This window comes from Drosophila yakuba, chromosome X, assembly GCF_016746365.2.
Source record: "Drosophila yakuba strain Tai18E2 chromosome X, Prin_Dyak_Tai18E2_2.1, whole genome shotgun sequence".
NCBI lineage: Eukaryota > Metazoa > Arthropoda > Insecta > Diptera > Drosophilidae > Drosophila > Drosophila yakuba.
The window spans coordinates 2,726,173-2,752,219 of record NC_052526.2 but is presented as its reverse complement, the minus strand read 5'-3'; the positions used below and the strand labels follow the sequence as shown (position 1 = coordinate 2,752,219).

General features: G+C 46.3%; 3 protein-coding genes and 1 long non-coding RNA gene across 20 annotated transcripts in view; 2 read left to right on the top strand and 2 right to left on the bottom strand.

Moving 5' to 3' along the window:
- LOC6524076 (guanine nucleotide-releasing factor 2) overlaps nucleotides 1-14,869 on the top strand; it is a 24,218-nt gene extending 9,349 nt beyond the window's left edge. For 2 of the 14 annotated variants that reach the window (XM_039374629.2, XM_039374626.2), the window contains exons 2-14: nucleotides 6,698-7,291; nucleotides 7,358-7,548; nucleotides 7,630-8,144; nucleotides 8,204-8,376; nucleotides 8,461-8,631; nucleotides 8,932-9,585; nucleotides 10,213-10,236; nucleotides 11,031-11,142; nucleotides 11,215-12,165; nucleotides 12,262-12,828; nucleotides 12,885-13,010; nucleotides 13,078-13,209; nucleotides 13,275-14,869. In XM_039374629.2, coding sequence (XP_039230563.1) covers nucleotides 6,698-7,291; nucleotides 7,358-7,548; nucleotides 7,630-8,144; nucleotides 8,204-8,376; nucleotides 8,461-8,631; nucleotides 8,932-9,585; nucleotides 10,213-10,236; nucleotides 11,031-11,142; nucleotides 11,215-12,165; nucleotides 12,262-12,828; nucleotides 12,885-13,010; nucleotides 13,078-13,209; nucleotides 13,275-13,407 — 4,343 coding nt within the window. In that variant the 3' untranslated portion in view covers nucleotides 13,408-14,869. Of the gene's footprint in view, nucleotides 1-4,680; nucleotides 6,098-6,697; nucleotides 7,292-7,357; nucleotides 7,549-7,629; nucleotides 8,145-8,203; nucleotides 8,377-8,460; nucleotides 8,632-8,931; nucleotides 9,586-10,083; nucleotides 10,237-11,030; nucleotides 11,143-11,214; nucleotides 12,166-12,261; nucleotides 12,829-12,884; nucleotides 13,011-13,077; nucleotides 13,210-13,274 lie in introns of those variants that run through there. The other 12 variants (XM_039374619.2, XM_039374617.2, XM_039374615.2 and 9 more) reach the window with 12 other exon arrangements.
- LOC120321604 lies at nucleotides 14,214-22,368 on the bottom strand. The gene is made up of 2 exons (XR_005561312.2): nucleotides 19,288-22,368; nucleotides 14,214-19,101 (listed from the first exon to the last, which is right to left on the bottom strand). It is a non-coding gene; the product is annotated as an uncharacterized LOC120321604 (long non-coding RNA).
- On the top strand, nucleotides 17,507-25,821 carry LOC6524073 (protein shifted). Of its 4 annotated transcripts, none has more exons than XM_015189998.3 (8): nucleotides 17,507-17,957; nucleotides 22,375-22,770; nucleotides 22,881-23,138; nucleotides 23,195-23,338; nucleotides 24,027-24,215; nucleotides 25,161-25,256; nucleotides 25,323-25,520; nucleotides 25,599-25,821. In XM_015189998.3, the coding sequence occupies exons 2-8, from the start codon at nucleotides 22,386-22,388 to the stop codon at nucleotides 25,640-25,642; spliced, it is 1,314 nt and encodes a 437-aa protein (XP_015045484.1). In that variant the 5' UTR covers nucleotides 17,507-17,957; nucleotides 22,375-22,385; the 3' UTR covers nucleotides 25,643-25,821. The 4 variants fall into 4 exon arrangements, with proteins under 4 accessions (XP_015045484.1, XP_015045485.1, XP_002099937.1 ...); XM_015189999.3 differs by having other exon boundaries at nucleotides 24,015-24,215; XM_002099901.4 differs by having other exon boundaries at nucleotides 17,508-17,957; nucleotides 23,195-23,389.
- LOC6524074 (5-demethoxyubiquinone hydroxylase, mitochondrial) lies at nucleotides 24,233-26,047 on the bottom strand. The gene is made up of 3 exons (XM_002099902.4): nucleotides 25,892-26,047; nucleotides 24,547-25,043; nucleotides 24,233-24,485 (listed from the first exon to the last, which is right to left on the bottom strand). The coding sequence occupies exons 1-3, from the start codon at nucleotides 25,893-25,895 to the stop codon at nucleotides 24,327-24,329; spliced, it is 660 nt and encodes a 219-aa protein (XP_002099938.2). The 5' UTR covers nucleotides 25,896-26,047; the 3' UTR covers nucleotides 24,233-24,326.

Below are 26,047 nucleotides of genomic sequence, written 5' to 3'. Positions count from 1 at the left end.
ATCCCGATTTGAGCAGAGCTTTTGTTTTCAGTGCGCCGAGAAATGTTGTAGTTTCGTTTTCGTTTACGCTGCGTTGAGAGTTTTCTTTCCGTATTTCTGTATTTTTTTGTTGTTTTCCATCGACTTGGTTGTTTTTTGTTTGTGCCATTCCTGAGTTGTGTTGTCGCTGCTTTTTTTTCTGGCTGGCTGTTTGTTTGCAGCGCATTATTAATTATGACGACGAGCTGTTCAAAAGTTATCTAACCGTTGCCGGGAACGCACGAACGGGCCGTTTAACGACGCACTCCATCGGCGAAGAAACTATAGAACCCAAAAAAAAAACACAAAAAAAGAAAGAAATATATATATATATAAGAATGAGTATCGGAACTCAAGTGGCCGCGTATATTTAGCCGTGTGCTTTCCGTTTTTCGTTCGTTTGCGCGGGGTGAAAAGTTAAATAATATACGGCAGTTGGAAAATTAGCTACTACAAAACAACACAAACATCACAAAATACACAAACAACAAAAAGGGCTAAGCGACAATTCTTGAGTGAGTAATCGCGGAGAAGAGAACTCAGCCCATAAGCACGATGATGTGTAACTCAGCATTGTAATTCGATGGCATTGTTGATGCGGTGGGAATAATACTCATACGCAGTGGGTGCCAATCGAGTTCTCTCCAGCAAATCGCACAAATCGCACAATCGTACACAGCGAAAACAAATGCACATACTTTTGCGATGACAGCACCTGCGAGTGACGTCATCGTTGCCTGGGCAGGGGGGAGAGGGGTGTAGTATGTTTGTATTTCATGGGGGCAATGAACAAATGGTAAAGGAGTTTCCACACCCACATCATATGCAAGTTACAGTTAAAGATACTAAGGTGATCAGTAAAAGAAAGGTGATCCATTTCTCTCAGTGCACCACATGTCGCCCACACGTTTAGGTGTGTGGATATTATGCATTTGATACGATGCATTTTACCGGCATGAAAACCAGTCGTGATCAGTTGATGACCCATGCCCAAGCATAAATCAGTGGCTGTCAAATGAAATGGAAGCCACATGAGCCCTTAATAGACACACCTGATTGCCAAATGCACTGGGGGAAAACTCGTTATGCTTCACATCCAAAAAAAGTAATCAAAAAATGGAAAATCAATTATTACAACTCAGAATAGCGGCTTAAAAAGCCATCCTAAAGATATTCAATTGCTCATTTGCAAATACAACTGCGGTGTGTCACAAATGAGTGCCTTTGTGCTGTGAAACACAGCCGATTTGATCACCAAAATTGGTCATTTCGCTACACTTTATATATGTACATATGTAAATTAGCATGTGCTCGGCTGTATTAACAGCTGAAAAGTTAACATGGCATTAACAGGCATTAGCTGTGCATCCACAGCAGCGGTCAAGATAACAGTGCTCAGCTGAAAACAAATGATTACAAATATTTACTGTGCCTTCGACCGTCAGTAGTTAAAGTTCACAATTGTAGCTGGTAAATAGAACTAATAACTACAATATTAGTAGATATGTTATTATTTTGACACGTGCTGTTTGGGTCAAACGAATATGCAGGTTCATTGGTTCAGTGAAACATTGCCTTAATGACCAGTTAAATAGTTGAATTGCTACACTAATTAATGCGACAGTAAGCAAATGCCTACAACATTTCAGGTTCAATCGTTTAGTTGATTTGACTACTTGAGATTGTGTTTTTGTTGCGCCTAATGGACAATTTGCATGGAAATTGCTGCTTCTGTTTTGTTTTCCAACAGATTATGTCATTTACCCGATTTTGATTGCTCCACTCAATGTGGGGCAGAGTTTCGTTGGTTATTTTTTTGTTTTTTAATTATTTTGTTGGGCGCCCATGTGCGTGCAGGGCAGCCTAATAAATACATGTACAAATGTATGAACATTTGGGTATAGACAGACATATGTTACGTGTGTTTATATGTTCAGGAACTATCGCGATCGCAGCAGTTAGAAAGCATAGCATTCCATAAGGCAAACAGAAATTCCTCGGCTCTTGTTTTATTTATTTGCTGTTGTTTTCCGTGCTCATTCAGTCGGCATTTCACATTTTGTGCGGTTTTGGCTTTATTTTCGCCTTACATTTCGCGATTTGTTAGCTGCTGCCGCTAATAGGCTTACTCTCAGTCTCTCTATCGCAATCTCCCTATCTCGATCTTCAAACTGGTTGAAGATACACTGAGCAAAAGCGGTGTCTCTGGGGCACTGCGGTCTATATATTCTACCAAACTTTATCCCATCAAACACGTTAGTCTTCCACTTGAAACTTCATCTTCAAATCGATCTGAGAACGGGTTAATTAGCTTGGCTTGACCCCTTAATGCCATAAGGCATAAGTCTAGCAAATCTTGATCACTGAATATTTGTTTTCACTGCATAATAACAATAACAGCAACATTGAAACTGGTCGGGAAATTGAGGGGCGACACTCGCGAATATTGGTCAAGTTTGCGGTCCCCCGAGGACTTTGCATATAAACGCGAGCCAATGGCATTGCGATGATGCCTCCGCTGATTTTATGAGCGATCTTCATCATCGTCGTCTTCATCGGGTGTGCCAATTACCGAATTCGGTGTCAACTCCTCCTCCCAACCCCTTTATTTCTCTATTCGACGACAGCTGCTTTGAATCCGCCTAGCCCAGTTTGCTGCTGTACAGTGAAGCGTCGCTAAGTGGCATCGCATATAACTCAATCTAAAACCCACTGAAAGTAAGTTAGTGATATTGATATTTTATGAAGAAGTACCATGTTGAACCTAACTTATATCTGTGTATCTATATAAATATTTGAAAATGTCAAACAGAAAACTTGTTTGTTTCGTTATTGCCAAGCTGTACTGTTCGAATTCTTTTGGTGTGTGCCTTCTTTTTGGGCTTTGTCTTCTTTTTGGCCAGAACCAGAATCGAAATCACCTCTTGATCGACTCCGCGCGACTCGTCCAACCCGCTCGGCGACTCCAGACCAAACCAAACTCGCTGGGTCCGTTGCCTGATCCAATTTCCTAATCATGCAAAGTGGCACTCGACTCTCGGCGAGATTGCAGTCGCCGCCAAGTGATATCGGGTTTGGTTGCCTGCCTTCCCATTTACCATTTACCATTTGTGCGGTGCCAAATTAATTGGGTGAACGTGACTGCTGCTACTTCTAGTGCTGCTACTTTGCACTGGAGTGGGTGGCGCTGCGAAAGATGCCCGAAAAAACAAAACCCATTTCGGGCAGTAGGTCAGAACAGAATCTGAAATGTTTTTGCAATTGCAAGTTCCTGGAATGTTGTATTGAAAACAATACACGATAAGCTTCGTTGTTTCTGGTTTTCTTCAGAATGTTTTCGACTTTTTGGAATCCAAGCCTAATTCTGATACAACTCATGTTAAGATAAACACATATACATACATGACTGTAGTCTATATTATGTACATTAGTAGCTTTAAATAGTTATATTTTTAAGGCAATTCCATGAGTTTGTATATCAGTTTTTAATCCGGAATTAAATTTAAAGTCCTATTAACGACGACAAACTATGACCTTGATACTCGAACCTTTCACTGGACCCAGTCAAGCTTTATTCTATTTAAATTGCGCCTTTGGCCAGGATTTCAGCTTGGCCTTAACCTTAACCCAAGGTATCGATTCCACCCATAGCCATGCACCTAACTCTCCGCTCGGGACAATGATGGCCTTTCTTTTTAGCGCTAACCCGATCCACTTGGGGGTTTTTTGTTTTGTTTTTGTTTCTGCTTTCCATATACATTTCAGTTACTTGCTTTGTTGTTTTGCATGCTTATGCTTAAGATATTTTTTATATTTATTTTCTTGCTGTACTCACTTTTGGCGACGCCTTCGATTTTCGCCCATTTGCGCAGCAGCTAGTAGTTCATTTCCAAGGCAAGTCACGAGCGGCACTTGCAAATTGAAGAAATCCGCCCGGCGTCCTCTTGTCTCTGGGCCCCCTTTACCGCCCCCTCACCCCCTGCGGCTCTATTCAAGGTGCGCCAGCTGATTGATAATTGGCGGAGAGCTCTGCGGATGGAGAGCAGCCTCCCGGGCGCAAGGAAAGAGCCGCAAACCGCGGGCTGCACAGCGAGAAAGTGGGTGTACCTGCAAGTAAAAACAGTAAAAAGAACTTGTCATCTTAAAGTGGCAAAGTCATCAAATCGTTGAGAATATATATATATTGAATACTTAAATTCGATTTGCGAGACCTATTGAATGGATACTATTGTAGCCCATTTGGATTAGCGGTGATGTGAAAATGAATATGTGTGATTTGTTTGATGAATCTTGGCGAGAAAGAGCGATGTGGCGAGAGCAGCAGGAGAGATCAGGAGAGATGGTGAGAGGGCGATTGCCAGGTGGGCAAGTGCCATTTGGGGCTCTTTTTTCCCTCGGCGGCTCTCGTATGCTGCTGCTGCTATTGATGGTATTGCTGGTATTGCTATATGGCTATATGGCTATATTGCTAATGTGTTGCCATTGCCGTTGGCCGGTTAGCGGGTCTCCAAGACTCGGACACTCGCTTTTGCCGCCTGGTCGGTCGGTCGTCTTTTGCTTTGCCCGTTTGCGGATTTTCATAGTTCAGTGCGCTTTCCAGTCGACAACGACAACGACAACGGCAACGGCAACGCGAACGGACTACGACGACAGCTGACGACGGCAGAGCGCCAGCATCTAAATATAATCATCTTTATTTGTGATTTATTTAATCAACATCTCACCCAGAGGCCAACCAGATAGATTGGCCACTGCGGGGGCGGTGCGACAACGAGATGGATGTATGGATTGATGGTGGTGAAAAATCAAAAGGAAAAACGAGCGCAGAAAATTGCACTTGAAAGTGAAAGAAATTGCCCTGGAAGTGCAGCAAAGTGTGTGCTTATCGCTTATCGGCGATTGTACCAATCAGCCTGTTGATATTTCAAGTTCAAAAATGCAAAAGTGCCAAAGTGCCGAAGTGTGGTGGTGAATGAAAACCTATTGGGAAAATTGCGGAAATCGCACTTGAACTATACGTAAAGCAAAAGACAAGTGGTACCACAATCGGGCAGAGCAGTAAGAAACGGAAATTAGGGCTTGATAGCCTTTAAACATTTAAGAAAATAATATACGGAAATCACTACGGCCAATTGAAGTAATCTGAGATACTTATTACAGATATTTCAGTTAGCTAGAATCGGTAATCGCTTAAATTGCCTATCGGAGTTCTTGCAAAAGCAAAAGAACATGATCAGAAAGCATTTAAGTCTACTTCCTCAACGGATATAGCATTTATCAGTGGTCAAAACTTTTTCGAAAATACAACTGCAAACTGAAAGTGAAATAATCAATGTAAAACATTAAAACATGCCGAAACAGAAAAATGAATTGATGTTGTAATCGAATCGACGGCCAATCGCTTGAAACAACAATCTTATACAAACCAATGTTGCTGCTATCGCTTATCGCTATTTGGAGAAATCAGTTGGGCCAACGTGTGTGTGTTTTGGCCAGGCATATTTAAGCCACAACAAATTGTTGTTATGCGTGTTGCTGTTGCTGCCGCTGCCATTATGCAACATTATGCCGCAGTTTGATGAATCTTTTTTGAGCGACTGTGCGCTGGCCGACCGCTGGCATTTCTATTCGTACACGGTCAAGCAATTGCCACCGCATCCGAGTCCAAGTCCGAAACCGAATCGGAATCCGTATCCCAGCAGTGCCAGCCACGATGATGATGATCAGCACCGACTCCATCATCATCATCATAATCATCACCATCACAATCACCACCGTCTTTGGAAGACGCAGCGGCAGTCGTGGTCGCCATGCGACTCCAACAACAATCATAGCCCAAGTAGCAATGGCAACTGCAGCAGCAGCACCTGCAACAGCATCAGTGCCACCGGTAACACGTTGCATAGCATCAAATTCCACAGACGTCGCAAATACAAAAAGCTGGCACGATTGGCGCTATCAACGCCAGCGATTCCACTGCAGATGGATGTGGATGCCGATGTGGATGTGGATGTGACCGTGGATAGGGAGTTCGATATGGAGATGGACACACCTGTGCCGCTCAAGAATGCGGTGTGCCGTAAGTGAAAGCTACTCGCCGGGCTTTTCGCTTGGTGGGTGGTGCTCATCGGTTTCTCGGTTTTTGGCTCTTTAAAAAGTTCCGAAATGAAAATGATTGTGCTCGCATGAACGATTCCGAAATGGGAATGCTAGGAATTTGTATTACATATGCTCATTTCAGCTGTAATTATTCCACTTTTAAGTATACACGTTTCAAGATTCGAATGAGAAGGGTATATATATATATTTAATCGTTGTAAAGGGGCAATGAAACATCTTTCAAGATCTTTGGCTAACTCTGAAAGATTTTCAATTTTGCAGCTAGCTTAGCCAGTGTAGAATGACCTTAAAATATTCGTCTTACTTAACCAAATGATGAAAAGTACGAAACGAAACCTACATTGCCATATATTGCAAAAGATTGTGGTTTCAAATGGGGCAACTTTTGATTTTCAAATTGGCATTCAAGAATGCTGCTCGAACAGGAAAGACAAATCCCATGCTATAAACATACATATTGTAGAATCCTATGAAACTCGTATTTTTGCTACCATTCAAAAATATATTGATATGTAATGCCTATGAATTAATAAAGTGCTCGAAATACCTTCTCTTGCAGACGGCAGCATCAGTTCTCCATCCACGCCCGGCGCCTGTTCCAGTGGCATCGGAGTGGGCGGTGGCGGCTGCAGCAGCAGCAGCAACAACAGCATCAACAGCGGCAGCTACTCCACCGCCTGCACTCCGCCACCACCCACGCACCACCATCACACGCAGCACCAGCAGCTGCAGGGCACGCCCGCAGGATCTAGTCGGGTGGGAGGAGCAGGTGGAGCAGGTGGTGGAAGTGGAGTGCCACCGGCACCACCCAGTGCCGGATCCTCGGGCCACAAGAACAGTCTGAAGGGCACCAAGCTAGCACGCCGAGCGCGCTCCTTTAAGGACGACCTCATCGAGAAGATTTCCCTGATGCGCACCACCAACAATACACTGGGTCGCTCCCATTCGCCGCACAGTCCGCGGACCAAGCACGGCTCCAAGGCACCGCCCACCACCGAGGAGGTGCAGCGATCCACCCAAACTCTGGAGACGCACGTCAAGGACATCTCGAACGCGCTCAAGCATTTCCGGGATGTCATACTAAAGAAGAAGCTGGAGGTGTTGCCCGGAAACGGAACGGTCATTCTGGAAACCATAGCCAGCATGTATTCCGGTAAGTATCCACTCCTCGACTTCCTCGGCTTGTATCCTAAATGATCCTTTTGCTTTGCTGCCGCAGTGATCCAAACGTACACCCTGAATGAAAACAGTGCCATCATGAGCTGCGCCACACAGCAGGTTTACCAGAGCCTGGGCAAGCTCATCAAGCTCTGCGACGAGGTGATGCTCTCCGAGGACAGCGGCGAGTGCGCCTCCCTGAGCAACGAGAATGTGCGAGAGGTCATTGATCTTCTGGAGGATGCTGTGCGGGTGAGTCTTGCTAACTTTCCTTATACACACGGTACGTTTTCTAACGATAATGATTCCACAATTCTACATTTTCATGCACAGAATCTCGTTACGCTGGCGCAGGGCAAACTGAAGGAGCAGGATCAGTGCGCCTTTCGCTATGGTGGATCTGGTTTGGGCGGCATTGGAGCGGCGGCGGAGATCATGGGTGCGGTCACCGCCTCGCCGGGAGTGAGTGTTCCCGGCACTGGCATCATGCGCGTTTCAGCCGCCGAATCAGCTGCCCAGCGAACTTCGTTGCCGGACATTGCACTCACGCCCAAGGAACGCGACATACTGGAGCAGCACAATGTGAATCCCATGCGCGGCTCGCACAGCACCGAAAGCATCCTGCGCGACACGAGTCCACCGCCAAAGCCACCGCTACCCAATAGGGCCAGTAATCCGCCGCCGTTGCCACCCAAGAGACGCAGCCAGCCGGGCGCACCTGCTGGCGCTGCGGTGGTCGGCTGCTCATCGTTGACATCCGCCTCCTACGCCCAGCCCCATAATATCAGCCTGAACTTGGACCTGGACTGCAGTTCCAACATCTCGCTGCTGAACTATGGCGTGGATCGGTAAGTGACTTGCAGACTAGGGATCTATTAGAAATCACTAATTGGTGCATCTTCCACAGCCTATCTGTGCGGTCGCGGTCACCGGATGAGAATAGTCAGTGCTCCTTTGACTCGGCGTTGAATCACTCACGCGAGGAGGAGGACCACCAACAGCAACAGCAGCAGCAGCTGAGGTCGCTCTCGAAGATGCCAACGATGATGGACGAGGACATGGACAAGATGGTCAGCTACAGTGAGTATTGCCGCAAGGCTTCGCCACTTCCCTCACTTTGCTCAACTCAAGTGGTGGCCCCCCCAATCAACGAATTCCGTACAGAATCCACCGGTTACGCAGGCGCCGCAGTCGAGGACAAAATGCAGACACCACTTGCGACTGGTGGTGTTGGTGGTGGTGTTGTTGGCGGAACTGGAGGAGCAGCCGAAGGTGCAGCTGCTGCAGCGACTGGTGGCGGGGAAACTAACAGCAATCGCCACTCAAACGAATCGGGTACCCAGAACATCTATCATCGTACTTAAAATCCCGCTTATTATTTTGTATCTGTTGCACGGCCAATGCACGGCCAATGAATCCCCTCCCAATTCATCGTTAGGCATTTTGTATCTATGTTTGTCCAGACTCATCAATAGATGCTGTAAAAAGTTGGCTTTATCCTCCCGCCTTCCACCTGATCCTTTCCACGGCTTTCCTTCGGCTTATTATTTAATTATCGCTTGGTTTTGGCTTCCAATTACCCACAACGAGGTCTGCACTTTCGGACTATTTCTAACGCTCTCCTTCCATCGGCAGGTTTCGTGTCGATGCGCGAGTTTCGCACTTCCACACAGACGACGGACTACAGCATCCAGTCCTCCACGAAGTCGTCCAGCAGCAATTCGGAGATTGCGTTTAGCATCAGTGAGTCGACGGCGGTCGGCAGCAGCAGCGAGTACCAGCAGATTAGCCAGTCGGTGTCGCACAGCCAGCGTCATATATCTTCGAGCAGTAGTAGCTGCACCACCACAACCACCAGCAGCAGCACCACCACCGGCTATGGGAGCAGCAGCAGCGAATTGGAGCAGCAGCAGCAACAGCAGCAGACGACGACGCCGGCCGAACTGGCGCCCGCCCTGCCGCCAAAGAGCACCCAACGGAGCAGCCTAACCCGCCACGAGTCGCCCGTTGTTGGCGATGAGCTGGACGACGCGCTGTCCTCCTCCGGCTGGGCCAGCCACCGGAGCAGCCAGTCAGAGGTGGCCGAGCTGCGCCAACTGTCGCCGCTCCATCACCTCAATCACCATCCGCACACCGCGTCCGCCGGGCAGCTGCAGCAGTGGCACTCCAAGCACCACAGCCTGATCGAGGGACCCCGCCTCCAGCTGGCGGGGAGTGGCAGCTGCAGTGCGTTCGATCAGCGCCACTTGGACCAGGAGCCACCGCCGCTGCCCATGAAGAAGAAGCACAGTAAGTCGGTTTGCCCACGATGCACACTTTATTTACATCGATTCTCCCTATTTTTCTTTTTTATTTTTTTTCCCCCCCGTTTTTCGATTTGGTTTGGTTCTGCCTCTCGTACCGTGTGTGTGTTTTTTGTTGTGTATATTATGTATATTATGTACATTACTTTTATATAATTTTATTGTCATTTTTGGAACCGCCCAGGCCAGGCCGAGCGGTAAGTTAATGGGTGTTTGTTGAGCGCATATCAGGGGTTTCCTTTATCACCGTCCTCCTGTTGCGGAATCCATCCCATCAGATCCATTTAATAGGTTACTCCATCGCTAAAACCCAAACAAAATCAGACGAAACAGAAACACCACAACAATCAGACCTCCAATTAGTTATTCAATCAGTCAATCAGTCAACCAGCCAATCAGTCAGCCAATCAGTTAGTCAGTCAACACCTTGTATGGGTAGCCAGGCAGAGCAGTCCGTTTTTCGAGATTTGTTTGTTTCTTTAAGACCATTTTATTTATAGCACATACCCGCATTATCGCAAACCCCTTAGAAATGCTGGCGACAAGAAAGTTTGCCAAATTGTTGTACGCAAGAGTCTAACCCATCTAAATTATCGTTCCAACCAACATCTAGTGTTTCAAAGTGTGGCCTTTTCGGGTAAGTCTGTGTGTGTTACTAGAGGACCAACACGAAACAAAAACACTAAGCCAACTTTTGCTGCCAAATGCCAAACAAAAACGAAACAATACAAAATCACCCACGAAACAAACTTTTTGCGGCGCCCTTGGAAAGCTCGCAATGCTCTTTTCTTCCCTCCGCATTGAATGACACTCCGTTCGGTAAAGTTTTGCTTTATTTCACCATTGGGCAGTGATTTCCTTGGCCCAACAAAATGGGAATATTCCATGTTTGCCTATGCCTTTTCCGTATTTATAAAACTTCATAAGGTGAATAGCTTGGACCTATTATATTGCTATCCATTTAATGGAGACCTAAAACCCATGATAGAAAGAGCATTTCGAGTTCGCTATAGGCTTTAGGCTATTTGCTCTGCTGTTAACTTTGCTGCTGCGCCGCTTTGGTGGCGCTTTGACTTGGCGCCCGAGCAGCCACCTGTTTGCAGTTTCCGTTTCTAGTACTAGGCTAAGTTACAGTTCTCTGGCTTCCATTTCGCTCCGCCTAACCCACTGTGTCCGTCCAGAGCTAGTTCCTCCAGTCCAACGACCCGAAACCACCCACCCGCTCAATGTCCTGCTCTGTGTTACTTACTATCCAGTCCTCTGTTACTCGTTGTGCTGTGTTGTATGTTGCGATTCCTGTAGATCTGGCGAACAGACAAAGACCTTCGGGATGGGGGGTCCAAGGATCGATCGATCGGCTTAGTTTTGGTTACTGTCCGCTGCCACTGTAGTGAATGCTGCTAACGATTTTCCCTTAACTACCGCACACAGTTCTGGCGTACATGGAAATCTGCTCGGCTTCTACGCGATCCATTGAGCAGCACCGTCACACGATGCATGCCTGCAACATAAGTCGCAACATCTCGCACAGCCAGACCATGAAGTGAGTAAAGTTGTATCTAGCAGCCACTTCGCCGTAATACGTACTAACCTCATTTTGTTGCTACCTTCGCAGCATCATGCCCATGAGCAAGGAGCTGTCGCCGGAGCTCGAGATACCGCCTGCCCTGCCGCCAAAGAACTACAAGCAGCGCAAGGCGACAAGCATGGTGGCATCACCCACGCTGCAGCCCATCATTGTGTCCACGCCGCCGCCGAGTCCGAAGCCGGCACTGGGTGAGAATGGGTCGACGGGCAGGCCGGACAGTCGCATGGCCACCGTATGCGAGGAGCTGAACGATGCAGTGGGCAGCGACGACGCGATGCCGGAGCCCCGCTCGCCCGTGCTGGACAGCAATGAGAATGTGAGCGCGGTCGATGATGTACGGACGTTCTACTGTCACTCGCATCAGCTGCCCAGTGAGATGAAGATGAGCGAGGACGCGAGCAATGCCGACCAGCCGATAACCACGCCGCAAGTGCTTGAGGAGCAGGAGGAGCCAACGGCGGAGTCCCGTCCACTGGTCGCTGTGCACGAGGCGGGTAAGCCAGAGAACGCCGACGATGAAGCGGAGGGCGAGGCGGAGGCGGAGCGAGCGGATATGCTGATCAACATGCTGGAAGAGGTCAACATCACACGGTACCTGATACTCAAGAAGAGAGAGGAGGACGGGCCCGAGGTGAAAGGCGGCTACATCGACGCCCTCATAGTGCACGCCAGCCGTGTGCAGAAGGTCGCCGATAATGGTAGGCATTCGCAGCGCAAGCAGAAGCAGCACAAACATACCAAATCTCATTCGCATGGTCATTTACCCAACTCCTCTGTTGTCTCTGTCAATTTCCATTCCATTCGTGCAGCGTTCTGCGAGGCCTTCATCACCACCTTTCGCACCTTCATCCAGCCGATCGACGTGATCGAGAAGCTGACCCATCGCTACACATACTTCTTCTGTCAAGTGCAGGACAACAAGCAGAAGGCCGCCAAGGAGACCTTTGCGCTGCTGGTCCGAGTTGTCAACGATCTAACGTGAGTTTCCTAACCGCAATTTGAATAACTTATCTTTGAAGCAACTAGGTGGCACATAAATCTACATACCTGCTTATCATTGTGTTCACCATGCAGGTCGACGGATCTTACCAGCCAACTGTTGAGCCTGCTGGTGGAGTTCGTCTATCAGTTGGTATGCTCTGGTCAATTGTACTTGGCCAAGTTGCTGCGCAACAAGTTCGTGGAAAAGGTGACGCTGTACAAGGAGCCCAAGGTGTATGGCTTTGTCGGTGAGTTGGGCGGAGCCGGTGGTGGCCCCGGAACGGGAATCGCCGGCAGTGGTGGATGCAGTGCAGGTGGTGGAGGAAACCAGCCTAGCCTGCTGGACCTCAAATCGCTGGAGATTGCAGAACAGATGACGCTGTTGGACGCGGAGCTGTTCACGAAGATCGAGATACCCGAAGTATTACTATTTGCCAAAGATCAGTGCGAGGAGAAGTCGCCCAACCTTAACAAATTCACCGAGCACTTCAACAAGATGTCCTACTGGGCGCGCTCCAAAATCCTGCGACTGCAGGATGCCAAGGAGCGGGAGAAGCATGTGAACAAGTTCATCAAAATCATGAAGCATCTACGCAAGATGAACAACTACAACTCGTATCTGGCGCTGTTGTCGGCCCTCGATTCGGGCCCCATTAGAAGGTAGGTCCTGCTTCGGCCTCTTAAAGCTATTGTTATACGATTTATTTGTCCTGCAGATTGGAGTGGCAAAAGGGCATCACCGAGGAGGTGCGATCCTTCTGCGCCCTCATCGATTCCAGCTCCAGTTTTCGCGCCTATCGACAGGCGCTGGCCGAAACTAATCCGCCCTGCATACCCTACATGTAAGAATGATGATCTGATGTTCTTTGAAAACCCAAAACCCAAAGCTAACCAATTTGTTTGTTTCAGCGGCCTAATTCTGCAGGATCTAACGTTTGTGCATGTGGGCAACCAGGACTACCTGTCCAAGGGCGTTATTAACTTCTCTAAGCGCTGGCAGCAGTACAACATAATTGACAACATGAAACGTTTTAAGAAATGGTAATTTATTTCAATTCCAATCACTTTTTCCATTGATCACGAACTAACTTTAATTTCTGACGTAGTGCCTATCCATTTCGACGCAACGAGCGCATTATACGCTTCTTTGATAACTTCAAGGACTTTATGGGCGAGGAGGAGATGTGGCAGATATCTGAGAAGATAAAGCCACGTGGGCGCCGCCCCGTTAACTATTAGTCTTCAAGCAGCAACAGCAAAACACCAATATTATATATTATGAAATATATACACCATATTAATAAAACAGTGCAAACGGTTGCCACGTCTGGGAGGAGCATCGTCAGGAGCAGCCGACAACTATTCTAATGGGTCTGAGCAATAATGTTCGCTATTCTCTGTCTATATATACAATTATACAAGATATCTAGCTATAATTACCAGCCGATGCCGGATCGGAAATACATATACTTATTTAAGATGTAGCGATTCAGATACGGATACACGTAGCCGCGTACAAATAACGAGCCGATCTGTAGTTTAACTATTAAGCTCTATGACGGTTGGGCAATGAACCAACCTCAGCTAACTCCCCACCAATATTCGAATCCCTGTCTACGAGTCCCCAACTTTTTCCTGGACTTTTGCCAGCACTAGAACACCAAACTTACTTACCACCATGAGACAACCGAGAATCGAGAAATCAAAAAATCAGCAATGTTCGCTTTTGTTTTGAGATCTCTTTTTATACAAGAACACAACGAATTTTGAAAACAAGCTACGTGAACGTAGAGGCCAACCGACAACCTATATTCGACGATATATGTAGCGATATCTCGGACTATAAATCGATGCAATCCACGAGCAGAACACCAAGCAACCCGTAGCACAAAGCGCGTTATATATGCAATTCTCTACAAAACAACCAATATTAAATACCCGTGTGCGTTAGAAGTTATTGAAATTGAACTCCAAATCAAAATCAGATTTCAGAGTGCACGAAACAGAAAACAGAAGCGGTATCGATCAAATCAATCAAAAATTCATTTTGCAACTCAATTAATTGAAGAAACTTTTAAAGTTACAAAAAAAAAGAGGAGAGGAACATGTGGGAGATTAACTAAATTCAATTTGCTTTTAAATGTACGACTAACATTAAAAATATTTATGGGCATGTAATAATAGTTCTAAATAAAGCTTTGACTTCTCCTTTCAATTCTGTGAGGAATAAATTTATTGATATTGCGTGTAAAAATATTAATCATGAGAAGAAATCTGAAGCAGAGTTAAAACTGAATGAAATCGACCTCAAGTTGTTTTTACTGAGCAATACTCTGTCTCGTCTGAGAAATATTGTCTTCTTATTTAGAAATGGGAAACAGAAAAAAAGGCTGCTTACTTGAAGAATTTAATTCCCGATCACCATAGCCATTTTAAAGAAAACTTAATTTTTCATTTGTGTTCAGTGAATTCGGTCTTCTTTTTGCTGCTGCTTCCGCTGCCGCTGGCGCATAAATTATGTTTACTAAGCTAACGAACCTAAGGACAACAATTTATTCTTTTTTTTTCACCTATTTTTAAATAAAATATTTTGTATATGTAGAGAAAATTTTCAATTGTAAATGTATTTGTATTTAAATGTTATGTGTGTATTCATAAGAAGAATGAAAATAGCTACCACAATCAATGTATTTTTCCTTTATCCGCAAAACGTATTTTTATTGGGGGGTCACGGAATATGGACTATGAATTGAAAATAAAGCGTTGCCTCTCAGCAGTCATCAAAACTAAAACTGTTGTTAAAAATATGGGATTTTTGCAATTACTTGGCCAAAAATGGGCGCACAGCTAAAAGCTGTTTTGTGCTGCTAATAAACATAGCTAACGATGTCTAGCCCTACTTTATTGATTTTCGAAAAAAAAAAATTTGTCAAATTTTCGCATTTTCGATAAGGGGTACCATCATCAAAATTTGCGAAAAATGGGAACAAATTAGCATTTCAATGTAGGTACATGGATCGATAGGGAATTTTGTTACGAACTCAACGAGGTATGGCATTCCACTTTTGGGCAACTATTTTTGATGATATTGAAGAAAAAACGCATTATTTTTCATCAAAAAATCGGAAAAAAAAATTGTAAAAGTTCGGACATTTTCAATCGGCATTTTCGCCGTAACTTGGCCAAGTACCGGACATGTAATTCTATTTTTTTAATTATAGGCGCCTTTCATCGACAGCACATAGGCCGCCTGGTCACAATCGGTGCAGTGAGTTATCGTGTAATCGTTATCGCATGAGGTAAACATTCGATAGAATAGAAATGGATCTGCGCCGGGACCTTCTGGAGGCGGAGTATAGAGCGGATCAGGACGAGGCGGAGCGTCAGGCGCACTTGCAGCTCGTCCGGAAACTGGACCACAACATCGGCGTCACTGTGGGCGTGGCGGCGGATCGTCTGCAGCAGCTAGTCGCTGGCGTGCGAGGGAGAGGGCACCATGGCTTGTTGCGTCTTTGGCAGCTGTGGCTCAACGAGTTAATCTTGACCGCCGGACTGAGGGATCCCGCTATGTGAAGCTGTACGCCGCACGCTGCTTGAACTCCGTTGGCTACCAGCTGGACAGGCTGTTGCGGGAACCGGCAGATTGGGAGCTCCATATGTCCTTTTGGCTCACACTGCTGCCGGCCACCTATGAAGCCTACGATTCCGCCGGGTGCTCCTTGAAGTGCGCGCTCTGCGACGCCCTGTCCAACTTGGGAACCTTTTGCTTCAACAGACTCCCGGATGGCCAGAGGACCGCCTTGTTGGCCTTCCTAAGCGGTTGCGCCATCGACGATCATGAGGATCCGAGGATCAGGGGAGCCGAACTTTTGGAACGCCTCATCCAGGCGGCCACGAAGTGGTGTGCCGACGACGACAAGGTCAGGGCCAATGCGGTACGTGCCCTGGGAAATCTCTTGCAGATCCTGTAGGCCCAGCCTCTGGGAAACGGATCAGATTCATTATTCTCTCTCTCCTAGCGCAAACACAGTATTGCATCATTTCTCGATCTCAAATACCAGGCGCGCAGAAAGATTACCACGTGCAAAACAATCAGCTGATCAGTCAAATTTGCGCTTAGACAGAGATGCCCGCGTGCCTTTTAGTTTCGGCACGCACCCATGTAATGCAAGGGACTTTCGTGCCTATCGTGCTAAAATCGTGACACGAACACAAGAACAACGTGGTCGCTCATCACTGCTCTGCACTTAGATCCCAAGTAACGGTTCCGCTGCTCTCCTATTGGTCAGAAGGAGCTGGGGAGATCGAAATGGCAGCCATCATGAAAAAGGGCGGCCATCATGAAAAGGATCAGCTGTTTCAACTGATTTCGAACTGTCAGCTGCTGCTTGCTGCGGATTCTGTTCGCCTGGTGTCCGGGACCCAAAAAGTGCCAATTTGACTCGTAAAAATTATGCCGGGTAGGAAATTATGTGCGAGTTTGGTGAATTCTCGGTGGCTTAGCACCAGGCGAACATAAATTTGCGTAGGGGGCAGGCGGACATGATCGTTGACTGCTGACTGGAAAGACGTATAGGGCGGGCTCATGGAAAAACTAACGGTTACCCCTACATCGCTAGCTTCCCATTGGTCAAATGGCTACTGGAAAAACGTATGGGGCGGCCATCATGAAAAAGCGATCAGCTGTTTTGGTTAAATTTGAGCGGCCAGCTGGCGCTTGCTTCTGTTTCTGTTCCCCTGGTGCCTGGAACTTGTAAAGTTGGCAGTTTCGACCGGACAAAATTTGCTTGGCGGCCGGCGGACCAAGTAAAAAATCGGTAATTAATACAAGAAATATACTTTTTATTTAATGTGGATTGCCTTAATTTGATTTGTTTATTTGTTAGTGATGGATGGATGTGATCAAATATTTACTACAACTATTTCCAAGTATTGGGTTAGCGTATTTGCAATTGGATTTAAGTTAAAATGTCAAATAAATAAATATAATAAATAAAATATTTCGTGAACAATTTGATGATTTGATTAAATAATATAAATTTTAGATTTAATTTATTAAATGCTTTTTAGTGTGAGGTTGCGGCTTGAAGCGGTTTGAGAGAGCGCAAAATGTGCTTCAGATTGAGATTGTTTGTTTGAAGGTTCGAGAGAGGCAACAGTAGCAGTGATGCCAATTTGGCTTTTTTTCTCTGTATTAGATTTATAGTCCTATTGTACCAATACCAATACCCAGAAGCATTTTTCTGTTACTAAACTATGTTCAACTTGTTTGTAAAGTACAACGAATGCATTAGGAGGTGCGGTACATACATTTTTTAAAATAATTTTCTAATAATCGTATTTTATTATAAGGTTCTAACTTGGTCCAATTTTAATGATATTCATTTATATTTGAGATTCGATTTAAATTAAGAGAGTAATCTTGCAATTAAGCCTCTTGTTCTTTCTTTGTTTTTAGCAGTGATTCGACTGAAAAGCGGGCATCACTGCGATTCGATCTAAACGTCCGCCGGTTTTCGTTGGAGTGTTCAGATGAGCTCAGGAGCTGCAGTGCGACGGTCGCACCTCGAAACTTAGCGGGATTTTAAAGTGTCAAAAACGAACTCTTTTCGCGCTTGAGTCTGAATCCAAAGAGCTTTCGAGCCAACGAAATACGTGAAAAGTTTAAGGCTCATACTAATCGGAAACTACAAGGCTCCAAAACTGAATTTTATTTGTTTTCCGCCTCATACATTTTGTCAACGTACCGACGGCATTTTTTGTTTTTTAAGCCCGGCGACAGCCAACGAGTACGTAAAGTGTGCAAAAAAATTTCAAAATTGAAAACTAACCTGTGATCTTAAGTTGATGTGATTGTTGTGAAAACATTGCCAGACATGCAGAGTTAATCTCGCACAGCGCAATGATAAGAACTAAACAAACCGCTAAAGTGCGAAAGTACTTGCATATTTTTGTACCATATCAATGGGGCGATGGTCTGTCCAAAGTAAACGAATACTTCCCCTGTGCTTTCCAGCTCCTGGATCGAAAGATCGAGAGTTGATGTCCAGATTGAAGGCTTAAGTGCTGATCGACCGCAACGGAAATTGAAATCGGGGAGCATTTTTGTGAAAAGTGCACAGATATAAAATAATGTGGTGTTGAATAGTGCAAAACAGATAAGCTAAATTATCAAAGATAACATTGTCTTGATCCTAACTTCTCCAAGAAATCAATAAAGTCATTTTTTTTGTACGATAGTGAAAAGATTACTTGTCAGAAAAACTATAATCAAACCACCAAAGCTACCTACGTTGGTAGGGTATCTGGGATACCTGCTGGTCGGCTGTACTTGACATGTTCGTTTTGGCGCGCTCGAAAGGCGTGAAAGTCATTGTCCAACGTTGGCCATTTGATTGCCAGCTCCTTGGAGCTGTATGCTGTTTGCTGGATGCGGCGATCTGCGAACTGGTAATGGAGTGGAGTGGAATGGAGTGGCTGAGCGGCTGCTCTCCAGCATGCATATAGACACACGATCGCCTCATCGGAATCGGAATTCTGCGGCTCTCAAGTAGCTTCTGCTTCTGCTGCTGGTGCTTATGCTGCCGGTCGTCCAGCAGCCTGCGTGTCTCGCTGTGCTGCCCCTTCTCCTTCTCCTCCTACTCGTCCTCGTCCTCGTCCTCCAACTCGAACTTCAACTCCAACTCCTTCTCCGCAGTCACCTCCACCTCCTGCGGCACTTGAGTCCACTTGGAGACAGGCGTTGTTATCCGCCTGTTGTCTGGCTCTCCTCCTTCTACTCCTCCTCCTCCTCCTCCTCCTCCCACTCTCTTTTGCCACTCAATTGGTGATCGTTATCATCAGTAGGAGTAGCATCCAGGATTAATGGGCTGCGCCAGTCTAGCGAAGCACGAATAGGCCAGCACCCTCGAGGTCAGGTGTCACAGTTATGACCTACACGGGGAATATAATATTCTTAGAATCATAGAATCAGGATACTTCTGTATCTTGAAGATACTTTTTATCTTGTATATACTTCTATATCTGTAAGATACTTTTATATCTGGTAGATACTTTTATATCTTACAGATACGCTTACGCTAAAAATTGGCCAATTTGGAAAAATTGATGAGTATTTACCAAGTCGATTGTGGCCGTCCTGTCTGCATTATTTGCCCAAGGTGTATTTGTTGGTGTTTCACACAGTCCCTTGGTGTTACTTTGTGTGTGTGTGTGCCAGTGTGAGTGTGAATGTGAGTGTGTCGCTGTTGTTTCATTAAGCAAACAGAGCTGCAAGTGCCACTTGGTGCTGTTGTTGTTATTGCTGTTGAGCACTGGACATCATTTAAATCGGTCGGTAGCCGGGAAAGTAACTCTCCTCCTCCCAAAACAAGCGTTCCCCTCGCTCATCCTTGCTCATTTGGCTTGCTCGTTCATTTGAAATCCTTTTAGCCGATGACTTTGTCGTTTTTTAGTCAACAAATTGCTTGTACTCTCTTTCTATACACAAGGAGAAACATACACCATATTTAATTATTATCTGCATATCTGTATAAAATAATCACAGAATTCTAAATTCTTTCGCGGCTTTGGGGCATTCTTTTTAAGATAACTGTAGGCATAATTTGTAATCTCTAGGAATTCTTTTCTCGGTGTATGTCATTTTTTATGTTGGGATTGTTTATGAACTACATGCCTCTCGCTTGCACCATCAATGGCTGTGAGTGTGCGATTTCCAGTGCCTCTCCCCCGCCCCCACTTCCTTTTCCAGACTCAGTTCCATCCCACTCCACTGCCAGTCCACTCCCAGTCCACTCTACAGTCCACTGCAGTCCAGTCGAGTCCACTCCACTCCAAGGGGCAGCTTCTTGTTCTCGTTGTGGCCTTTTGTTGTACCTTGTGTGTGTGTTTGGGTTCTTTTTTTATTTGTATTTTCACGTCTCATCGTCGAGTATTTGTTGTTGCCCGTGTGGATGCTGCTTCTTTATTTTCTTGGTAATAAGGTGTGAGAAAGGCAATAATCGTAAAGAGCTAACAAATTGTTGTTGCTGCTGCTGCTGCTGCTGCTGAAGCTGCTGTTCCTACTTTGATTGCTACTGCTACTCCATCCTACCATCCACCTCCTCCTCCTCTCGCTTCTTTCACGCTAAAATGTTAATCTGTCCCTTTTTTCTCTCCAGCTGAAGCAATTATATCGTTGACGACAGCACTAACAATGCATGGCCTCATCTTCATTCCATCGCCCTGATAACAACGGCCAATCCTCACCTCTTATTCCCAGGCTGCACCTGATCCTCACACAGTACTTGAAGGAGAAGTAGAAACGCGAATTCTTCAGTAGTGCAGCAGTAGTTGATTTGCAATATGTATTTAGCAAACTTGCTAACTGCTCCGAGTAACCATAAGTGTCAAAAGGTTAAGTTAATACCTATTTGGATATTTATACACTTTACACCTTTGTGAAAACCTTCAAGTCAGGTTTAGCCATATTGATTACACGCTGACTAAGCTTTCCTCACCCTGCGAGCGCGCCTTAGCTGGAAATTCCAATTCCGATTCGGACTTAGATTGACCATGGGATTATCTATGCGCCGGAGCCGGCTATCGCCATCATGTGCTTCCTTATCGGCCGACCATTAATTAGCACAAAATAAAAATAATTTCAAAACAAAGCGTGGACGCCGTATTTATAGGAAATCGAGGTCTGGCTCGGTCCCGATCCCGAGATCCCAGATCCCGAGATACACCATCCCGATTTCAATTCCAATCTCTGATGCCATATGACGTTCCCGTTTATGTTCTATATTCATATTGCGTTGTAATATGCTGCAGTACTTCCGCCAACGAATTTTTAACCACTGATTCAATTACGAATCGGATATATATACATCTATATTTATGCATGTACGTGGGAATCCAGGGAAGCAATTAGTTCACTTAACGAATTCATTTCCCAGGCCGTTTTGCAGATGAGTTGCAGTTGGATTTCGGCTGCTGCCCGATTTTAAAACTGAATCTTCGAGAGCCAGAGCCTTTTGCTGGCTGACGCTGGCCGATGTCATTATCTCCAAGTAATTCCTCATAATCGCCATGTTTGATCTTATTAAGACAACTTAACTTGTTTTCTTGCCCATCATCGTCGTTTGCCCTGTCCCCTGATCTCGAATCAACCCATTCATACGTGATGGACTGGACATGGACAGACAGCGCTCGATCGATCGCTTGACCAGTCTGTAGTGCTGCGAGTCTCTTTAGAGCCACCAGAAGAGCTCTTTTTCTTTTTTAGCGGAAACCAAATTGAAACCTTAATGTGAAATCTCAAGACTGGGACCTGTTTCACACACCTCAGTCGATTTGCTCTCAGATGAAGGCACTTTGAAGCTAGGCTCCGAAACACGCGAATTCTTCAGTGAGTTTAGTGAATTCAGTAGATATTCGTGCACATACTGAATACTGAGTTTGAATAAGAGTTTGTATTTTCCTTGTCCAGAGTGTCCAAATAAAAAAAGGTCAAAGAGGCATCACTGGAACACTTTTGGCCGTTCACTTGTTGGCCGTGTTAAACGTCTGGCTTCTGGCTGTCCGGTCTGTCGTGTAACAAGGCTGGCTGGAGCTGAAGCTGGAGCTGGAGATGGCCCTCGTTGACTTGGGTAACTTCACACCGGGCAAAGTGCTAACGACTTTGTACCTGCTCTTCCTCCACTTCTGCATCGTTTTAAGCGACTGCCCCTTAGCGCTTCAATCTGGCCAAGCTGAAAGAGTTGGGGGGTGCAGCGGAATGGGGACACTTCAATTGCTGGTTGGCAACTTTGCTCTTCGGTTATGTTTCATAATTTATTTCTGACTGTAGAGTTTAATTTAATTTTTAGTTAGTTGGACACTAAAAAGCCGAAATATATATAAGCACTTTTCTTGGAAATCTAAAGTGCCAGCACACAGACTATTCTCAATCCCCTCCAGCGACTAGAAAATGCCCGCGTCCAGAGCAGTGAAACCGAATCGCAAATAGATCGCGGGTCTGCAAATATGGCAAAAGATAAACAAACTGCATGGGTGTGGGATTGGCAATCAGTGATCGGCAATAAGCAATCAGATATCCGATGTCTGGAGGGGATTGGGTGTACGTGTGAGTGTGAGTTGGGGAGTATGGCCTGACCAGGCCATAATGCACGGGCAACGTTTATTTTTAATTTCAATCTCAATCTCCGTTTCGGTTTGCTTTGGCAGCTGGGGAAACTATGACACATCAGGGTATCGGCTGCCTGGTCAAGTGGTTATATCTGGTGCTGATCGTGCACACGCTCCTCTGCATCAACCAGCTCGAGTGTCGCCAGCACCACAATCGGAATAACAATAACAATAACAGAAGAGCGGACTCGGCCAGCTCAGAGGAGGGCCACAGCAGCACCAGCGATGGCCTGGACAACTTTGCGGACCAGGACGCCAGCTTCGTTGGCCATGGCCACCAGCCGCGTCGAGGCCAACGAAAGAAACAGCAGGGTGGTGGCGGTGGAGGAGGAGGTGGCGTCGGAAACGGAGGAGGTGGTGGAAGCCGGCACAATCGCAACGAGGAGAGCGGCATCTCGTTGTGGATCAACGAGCAGCAGCTCAAAATGCTTACAGGTTGGTGAATAATGCCTAACCTCGTTTTTAGCAAATATGCAAATCTGCTTAAATAAAGTTAGTAGATTGTAGACGTACCTGGACATTGACCCATTCCTGCTCCTCCACAGCGCTCTACTTTCCACAGGGCTACTCGGAACGCCTGTACGCTATACACAACAGCCGGGTGACCAACGATCTGAGGGACACCACGCTGTACAACTTCCTGGTCATTCCCTCGGAGGTGAACTACGTTAACTTCACATGGAAGTCGGGCCGTCGCAAGTACTTCTACGACTTCGACCGCCTGCAGACCATGGACGAAAGCATTTTAAAGGCGCCAACGCTGTCCATTCGCAAGAGCGGACGCATTCCGCAGGAGCAGAAGAGTAAGTAGTGCGGCAGAGATTATCAGTGTCCGGCAACTAGCCTCATTCCAAGCCAGATTTTAGCATATTCCTGCCCTGCACCGGCAACAGCTCCGGCACCGCGTCCTTCAACGTCGGCCTCAAGATCCAGACGCGCCACAACAAGCCGCTCTCGGGCACACCCATTCGCCTCAACTTCAAAAAGGAATGCGCCCACAGAGGTGTGTATGATATAGACGCTTCCAACCCTACTTCACTAACAACTTTGCAAGGTAGTGTATATGAAATATTAAGCAATGCTTTTATCTAGTCGATAGTAATTGTAATTTAGCATATACATACATATTGTGCACACTCCTCCCATCAGCCATCCATGTGCGATCCTAGCATGACATCCACGCCCACCCGACTCCCTATCGATTCCATTCCATTGCCCCCATGTAGTCGCTTTTCACGATACCTCCGCACCCAGCTCTTCACTTTTTCCACGGCACCAAATTACTAGGGCTATCAAAGAGAATCTCTGGCAAAAGTAACTACTTAATGACATCTTAAATTATAGCCACATATTACTTTTTTTAATATATGTGATAAATTCAGCAATAGTTTCTTCTCAAAGTACATTCATTCTTGAGTTCTAAAGTTCTTCAATCTCTTTCTCGATAGTAAATTACGGGTTGATAGCCCCAATAAAAATTCGATTCGATCTACCCTCGCTCCCAAGCCAACCGCTTTTGTATCTATCTCTCGATCTATGTATCCACTGTCCACTCCAACCTGCCCCTCTTTGTGCTTCCGATGTGCTCCGTTTAGTGTAAGTCAAATGTGACTGAGTGTTAAATGAGTGTTAATGCCTCGTGACCTGCGAACGATTGAACTAAACTAAAAAAACTTAAGCTCCCGATCCAGAATGCAGCTTGAAGTGCGGCAAGAACGGCTACTGCAACGAGCACCACATCTGCAAGTGCAACGTGGGCTACACGGGCCAATACTGCGAGACGGCCTTCTGTTTTCCGCAGTGCCTCAATGGCGGCAACTGCACCGCGCCGTCAGTTTGCACCTGTCCGGAGGGCTACCAAGGCACGCAGTGCGAAGGTGGTGAGTAGACGCGTCTGTTCCGGACATTTAGCTCTATCTTTAATGCTTAACACGGTAGCGAAACAGATAATTTGGTTTTGGTATATACAGGGGGGGCCCAACTGTTCCAGCCTAGATCTTCTTCGAGATGGCAATAGCCGTCTTGCAGCCGAACTTGATTACCTCGGTCATGGCCTGGTAAAAGGGCGCTTGCTCGGCCCCGTGATCAATGCCCGTGTCGTGGTGCTCCTGTTCCTCGTCCCGGAACTTGGTGATGGTGGCCAACAGCTCCTAAAAAACCATAAAACGTTGTTAGTTGGTCCGTTCTTTGGTGATTGCAATCAGTACTTACCTTATCCGGGTTCGGTGCCTCCATTATCTGGCGCAGCTGGTCGTTGTAGTGCTCAACGATCACCGTCTCCACTGCCACCGTGCAAGCCATGGCTGCCTTTTCGCCCATGAGAGCGGTTCCGGCACCTAGCACAAATCCGGCCACGTTCCAAATCGGCGTCATAATCGTTGGACGCACGCGGTGCTGCTGGATGAGCTGTTCGAACTGTTTACGGTGCTCCTTCTCCTGTTCCCACATGTGTCCGATGGTCTTGCCCAGCGGTCCGTTGCCCAGAATGGCCATTTGCCCGGCGTAAATGCGATCTGCTCCCAATTCGCCGGCATGATCAACGCGTATTATCTCATCTGTGAGCGCATTTGGTCGTGGACGCAGCGAGGTGGTGTCAGGGCTGCCTTCTTCCGCGGTGCCGGCTGATGCTCCTCCAGTTGCTGAGCTCTGGCAGCGCATGGAGAGCAGGCGTGGCTCGGGCCGGCTAAGGACTCTTCTCAGCATTCCATCTGCGAAGGAGAGGAGGGAACGCTATGATTAGCACACTCAGGGCAAGATAACTGGGCATTATATAAGAATTGAATGTGGTTGAGAAGCGCAACTAATTAAATCCTACTAATCAACAGGTATTTGCAAAGACAAGTGTTTGAATGGCGGCAAGTGCATACAGAAGGACAAGTGCCAGTGCTCCAAGGGTTACTACGGCCTGCATTGCGAGTACTGTGAGTATCAAAGGTCCTGCTCGTCAAGGCGATCCTCTGAACGTTCTCCACCCATTTTCTTCACAGCCAAGTGTGTGATACCCTGCAAGAACGAGGGCCGCTGCATCGGCAACAATCTGTGCCGCTGTCCCAACGGACTACGAGGCGATCACTGCGAGATCGGGCGCAAGCAGCGCTCCATTTGCAAGTGTCGCAACGGCACCTGCGGCTCCCACAAGCACTGCAAGTGCCATCCGGGGTTCTATGGGCGCCACTGCAACGGTCGTAAGTGCAACGCTGATCCTGGGATGTCCCAGGGATAAGGATGTGCACATACAATACGCTAATCTGAATCATTTTCAGGCAAGCGACGCCATGTCCACCGAAACAATGACTCCAAGTTCTAGAGCTTCCGGCGCGGCGCACACGATCCAATGTAATATTCATTCAACTTTTCACTTTTCTACTAAAAAAAAAGGCACGACAAGAACAACAGCAACAGCGACAAAAGGAAGAAACGAAAATAATTCTAATTGTGATACATTTTTTTTGTAATTTAACATTTTTAAATAAATACAAAATCGAAGAGTTCATGGTTGGTGATCTAGCCAAGATTGAGGGGGTCTGTTGTGAGCTACTAAGTGCAGTGTACTTACTCATTGGTAAGCTTTGGTGGGCTAAGCTTTCCACAAGGTGTATCGTATTTAAAAAATAAATAATTAAGTAAACTGCAGAACAATTTGCCGAGCACAAAAACAAGTTGCGTTCTGTTTATTTTTGCACAATCCAATCTAGAGATGGACATTTTCAAC

Coding starts and splice junctions, on each gene's coding strand:
- LOC6524073 (XM_015189997.3), top strand. CDS start 22,386: ATGACACATCAGGGTATCGGCTGCCTGGTCAAGTGGTTATATCTGGTG. Junction 22,771..22,880: donor GCAGCTCAAAATGCTTACAG/GTTGGTGAATAA, acceptor GCTCCTCCACAG/CGCTCTACTTTCCACAGGGC. Junction 23,139..23,194: donor CATTCCGCAGGAGCAGAAGA/GTAAGTAGTGCG, acceptor ATTCCAAGCCAG/ATTTTAGCATATTCCTGCCC.
- LOC6524074 (XM_002099902.4), bottom strand. Junction 24,486..24,546: donor AGGCACCGAACCCGGATAAG/GTAAGTACTGAT, acceptor ATGGTTTTTTAG/GAGCTGTTGGCCACCATCAC.